At 35.8% G+C, this 5,658-nt stretch overlaps 1 protein-coding gene across 1 annotated transcript in view; it reads left to right on the plus strand.

Annotated features, from left to right (window-relative positions):
• LOC102873814 (nucleoporin-like protein 2-like) overlaps positions 1-4,499 on the plus strand; it is a 6,691-nt gene extending 2,192 nt beyond the window's left edge. Inside the window, exon 2 of the mRNA XM_006893123.1 lies at positions 4,491-4,499. Within this exon, the coding sequence (XP_006893185.1) occupies positions 4,491-4,499 (9 nt within the window). The remainder of the gene's footprint in view (positions 1-4,490) is intronic.
• The last annotated feature ends 1,159 nt before the right edge of the window (positions 4,500-5,658 follow it).

The raw sequence follows: 5,658 nt of genomic DNA on the forward strand, positions 1-5,658 counted from the left end.
GTTGACTTGTATGATTTCTGTTATGTTGCCATTTGCGCTTGTGATGGATAAAGCATTGCTTAAAGTGGTTTTCATTTGAATCAAGGTAGAAGCCATGCTGTACTTCAGAATGTAATTGATGAAGAAATAAAACTTATTTTATTAAACTTGAAAAAAAAATGAATATATGATTAGGTATTATTGACATGACAAGAGTCCAGAATAAAAGCGGCATAGTAAAGTGGCCTGGGTTGGGTGGGTACGTTGTATAACAATAAAAGAACTTTTTTTCCAAAAAAAAAAAAGCAAACTGAGGTGGGAGAGGGGACACGAAGGAAAATGTGCAACAATGAATGAATGGAAATCCAAGTTCCTTATAAACTTTCATTCAAACAAACGGCGAAACAAAAAACAATATGTCTGAACCCTTGTCATACCTTATACCATCTTCATCATCTCTGACACACTTGAGGGCGTTGCTGCAGTCATTGTGTCAATCTATCTTACTGAACATCTTCTACTCTTACACTAACTCTTCATTTATCCAAGTATGATGTTTCTTTCCGAGTAACAGCCTTTCCTAGCAACATTCCCAAACTAAGTGAGGAGAAGGTTCACCATCCTAGCTATTATGGGATATATGATTAAGTATTATTGTCACGACAAGAGTCCAGAATGAAGGTTGCACAGTAGAGTGGACTTGGGAGGAGGGATTTTAAAACAATGAAAGAATTTTTCTTTTACTTTTCAAAGAGAAGAGCAAATGGGGGGGGGGCTTGGAGAAAAGTGCACACAATGAATGAATGGAAACCCTAAGTCTCTATAAACTTTCATTAAAATTAATTAAAAAATAAAGAAAGATGTATTATGGTTACAATTTTTCTAAGACAAAACTATTTGTTCTTCTTGAAATCAACATATATAATATATATATAGGGTGCTAAGGAGCCACATTTTCTTCATTCTGGATTTTTATGTCTCTTAGCTATTGCATTTTATAATTATTGCTAGGAATGAATCAATCACCTAGCTGTAGTGAATCCATCTATTTTGTGATGCTAATGTTTTGTTTCTCAGTGCTCCAGTGCGATCTTTAGATTCTCTTCTGAGATCTCTTTCTGTATTTTCTTTCCCCTCCATTTTTAATGAACTTTCACTTTGTTCATGGGTATCATCCCACAACTCATTTGGGATTTAACCCCTGGTGTTCAATGCCTCAAATCTTTAGGGGAGCTCTGGTGGCCTAGTGGCAAGGAGCTGCAACTACAATCCCAGAGGCGAACGGTTCGAATCCACCAGATGCTCTGCCGAGTAAGGAGGGACAATCTCCTCCTGTACCAGTCAGATCTGATTTGACGGTACACGCACACAAAAATAATAAAATAAAATTAAAAAAAAATCTTTTCTTAAGATGACCTTGAAATTCAGATATGATTCAAGATCACATATTGGTTCCTATGGAATTATTTTAATTTTCTTTGGCCTAGGATTTTGAATATTTTTCTCACATACCCTGGGCACATGTCCAGGAGAGACTGTGCTCAGAAAGGAAGAGGGACAGTACAGGAGAGGACGACCCTGAATGAGAAGGATTAATATAGTAACTGGGGAAATGGAGATTGATGTGTTGGAATTAGTGGGACTGGCTCAGGACAAGGAAGGCTTCAGACCTGCTGTAAACAGGGTCACTATGGGTCACAGGTGACTCAATGGCACATAACAACAACAACAATTGATGATTGGAACCACAGTCCACCCTTAGCCTAGTTTTGACTGCTCAAACTGATCTTTTCTACAAATGTGGTCAATCTGATTCCCATGCAGTGCATCAGGTGAAATCCATGTGTAAAGTCGTCATTTGTGTCTACTAGAAGAATGTGTATTTATGCTTTATCGATTATTCAAAAGCATTTTACTCTGTGGATCATAAAAAGTTGTGACTGACATTGAGAAGAACGGGAATCCCAGAGGACTTGGTACTTGGAAGGGTGGACGGTCAGTGAAGGAAAGAAGACCCTCAAGTAGGTGGAGTGACATGATGACTACTTCAATGGGGTCTTTTTTGTCAGGAAGTGTGAGGATAGCACAGGATAGAACAAGGTTTAGATATTTTGTTCATGTGTTGCTATAAGTCATATTCAATTCAAAGGCATCTAATACAAACAATAACAATGTTTTGTTTTATTTATTTCCCCCAGCCCCTATTCTTTTCGACCTGTATTGTTTATCAGAGTGCCTTATCTTTCCTTCATTAAAGATTTGTCCTAGAGAGGGTTAAACCAAGCTGCTCCTTGGAGACAAGGATTCTGAAGCTTCGTCTGACATACTTTGGACATGTTGCAAGGAGGGATCAGTCCTTGGAGAGAGATGTCATGCTTGGGAGGGTGGAGGGACAGCGCAGGAGAGGAAGATTCTCAATGAGATGGATTGAGTCAGTGACTGGGGTATTGGGGTTATGTGTGTCAGAGACAATAAGATTGGCACAGGATTGAGCAGGGTTTAGGGCTGTTTTCCATAACATTGTTTTGAGTCGAAGGTGTCTGGATGGCACATAACAACAATAATAAACAACTGTTGTTTTAATATTTACTGAATCTTTATTCTTTTGTTGTTGCTGTTGTTTGGTGAGAAGTTTTGTTAATTTCCTTAGATATAAAGCTGTAACTTCTCAAATTTAAAATAATCCACTCTGTCTTATTATTGCTTTGACTTATTTGCAATTTCTGTGGTGACATTCTATTTTGTTGTTGTTGATTGAAACTGATACTACTTAAAATTGATGATTTTTTTTTCTATTTTCATTCATATAGATGCATTTCATTTTTTATACTCCTATGTTTGGTTATCTGAAACCTTCAATTTGACATTTAAAAAAAATAAATGTGGTGTTTATGTAATTTCTTTTAAGTACTGCTTATCTGAAATTTTTTTCAGAGTTTTGTTTTTTGTCTTGCTTTCTTGTTTGTTTAGTTAAATAAAGAGTGGATAGAAGAAAAATAGACTTATATAATGAAAATTAATCATGAACTTGTAGAAGATAGCATATCTGAGGTCAGTGGTACACAGTCATGGAAGCTGATGAATCCACCAGACAGACTTCTGGTTCAAGCCAAGGATTAAATAAAGATGATTAGCTAGAGGAAAAATTCTTTACAACTTTGAGAAAAACAAGCCAGTGACACTGGATTTCCTTACATTTTCAAAGCAAGTCTCACCTCTAATAAAACTCCCTCTCATCTATATGTGAAGCACAATATTCAGGAGACTGGACTTTATGGGAAGCAATGTAATATTGTTGTTGCTGTTGTTGTTATGTGCCGGCGAGTCACCTGCGACTCATAGCGACCCTATGTACAACATATGAATGTAATATTAGGATTGGAAAAAGACTCATCAACAACCCACGTAATGCAGATGACACAATCTTGCTTGCCATAATTGATGAAGATCCTGAAGTATTTGCTGCAGAAGGTCAAGGACTGCAGTCTTCTGCATGTATTATAACAGAAGTTATCAAAAATTAAAAGGAAACAAATAAAAATTAAAAGGAAACAGAATTGTGAAATGGTTTAGTGTGAAACTACAGATAGGCAAGATAAAAAGAAATCAAATTATTTCTAAAACTTCAAGTTTAGATAATAATTACTGTATTACTTGCTGTTCTTGTTGTTAGATGCCATTGAGTTGACTTTTTCCACAGATAGCATCAATCAATTCCCATTTATGCTATTAAGTGAAGTCTGCATGTTAACTCTCCCCTGCACTTCTATGTTTTTAAAGTTATTTACAATGAAAAACATTTTAAGAGAGTTTTGATTTCATTTTAAAAATAATTACCTGAAAATGACATTTTAGAAAAGAAGTTAAATGTTATTTTGAACATGTTTATATATCTCTTTTTATTATTTTATTATTATTTGTGTGTGTACTCTCAAATCAGGTCTAACTGGTACTAGAGGAGATTGTCCCTTCTTCTCCAGCAGAGTATCTAGTGGATTTTAACCATGCACCTCTGAGATTGCAGTGCAGTTTCTTGCCACTAGGCTACCAGAGCTCCCCCCATGTTTATATATCTTAAAGTGAAGATTTTATTTATTTTCTTTAAAATGATGCGTTTAAGAATAAAATCTTGTATACTTTTTATGTATTGTCAAGTCAGAATTGATTCACAGCTGACTCTTCAGGGTTTTCGGAGTCAGTAAAGTGCCCGGGAATTTATGGTTCATCTTTCTCCATCAGAGCAGCAAGTGAATTTGAACTATGTGCCTTTGAGTTAACAACAGAATTCTTTCAATTAAGAAAAATACTTGTATTTTAACATACATCACTTAGACATAGGTAAAGTTGTAGCTCTGAGATTAGAAAATATACAAGAGAAAAGTGAACTGTAACAAAAAATTTTGGTGAACTATTTATTACAGAAACAAATATCAGTTAATAGAGTGAAAAAATGAAAACTTAGTTATCAGATATTGATAATTATTAACCCTTAAATCCGTGTATTTTATTAGATCATTTAGGCATCCATCCATTAAATTTAATCCATTAAAATTTCCTTTTTATTTGTTGACTATTTTCAAAATGTGACTCGCCAACTCGAAGTTTTCCTAAGAGTTCACTTTATATCAACAAAGTAATATTTATATTAAGTTCAATACAATTATAAATACTAGATTTTTCTTCCCCAAATGACGTTTTTATTTTCATGAGTATATATTGTATTATTTTTGTTGTTGTTGATGATGATTACCTGAGTTGAGCATGACTCATAATGACCCTATGAACAAAAGACCTGAAGTCTTTCTATAACTATTAATATTTACCAAAGTTCATAGAGTTTCCAGAAGCATGTTGTTTAGGAAGTGGATGCCACTCCTACCTCTAAACCTGCCTTAAACTGGGAGCTCCACTGAACACTGCCCACCATGGGTAACCTTTACGAAATTTGACACCCCAATGGGACAGGTTCAGCATCACAGCAACTCTAGATTATTTCAGTACAACATATTGACAGAAGGGTACTGTACCATTAAGAAGAATGCTCCTCCTGAACATAATAACAACCAATTTTAAATACAAAGGCCCTCCCTGGGGAGGTCTTGTTGACTGTAAACAAGAGGCTTAAATAAAAAAAAAATCAATATTGATTGTTGTTTTTGTTATGTGCCCTTGAGTCACCTGGGACACTATGTGCAGCAGTTCTGAACCCTTTCCTGTCCTAACCCAACCTTACTAATTCCGACACACCAATCCCCATTGCCCCAGATACTATATCAATCCATATCATCTGGGATATTCCTCTCCTGCACTGTTCCTGTACCCTTCAGAGCATGATGTCCTTCTCCAAGGATATGTCTCTTCTCACCATATGCCCAAAGTAGGTGAGGCAGAGCTTTAAAATCCTAGCCTCCAAGGACAGATTTGGTTTCACCCTCTCGAAGACACACCTATTTGTTTTCTTGTCAGTCCATGCTATGTTCAAGACTCTTCTCCAGCACAAGAACTCCAAGGCATCTATTCTTCTTCTGTCATCTTTTTTCATTCTCTAGCTCTCAGATGCATGGCAAGTGATCAGAAATACAATATCCAGAATCAGACATAATTTAGTTCTCAAACTGACCTCACTACTCCTCAATAATATGGTGAGGTCTCTAACTGAAGATTATCTCAGTGCAATGC

Source organism: Elephantulus edwardii, unplaced genomic scaffold (genome assembly GCF_000299155.1).
Source record: "Elephantulus edwardii isolate Elephantulus edwardi_28Jun2011 unplaced genomic scaffold, EleEdw1.0 scaffold00123, whole genome shotgun sequence".
NCBI classification, from domain to species: domain Eukaryota; kingdom Metazoa; phylum Chordata; class Mammalia; order Macroscelidea; family Macroscelididae; genus Elephantulus; species Elephantulus edwardii.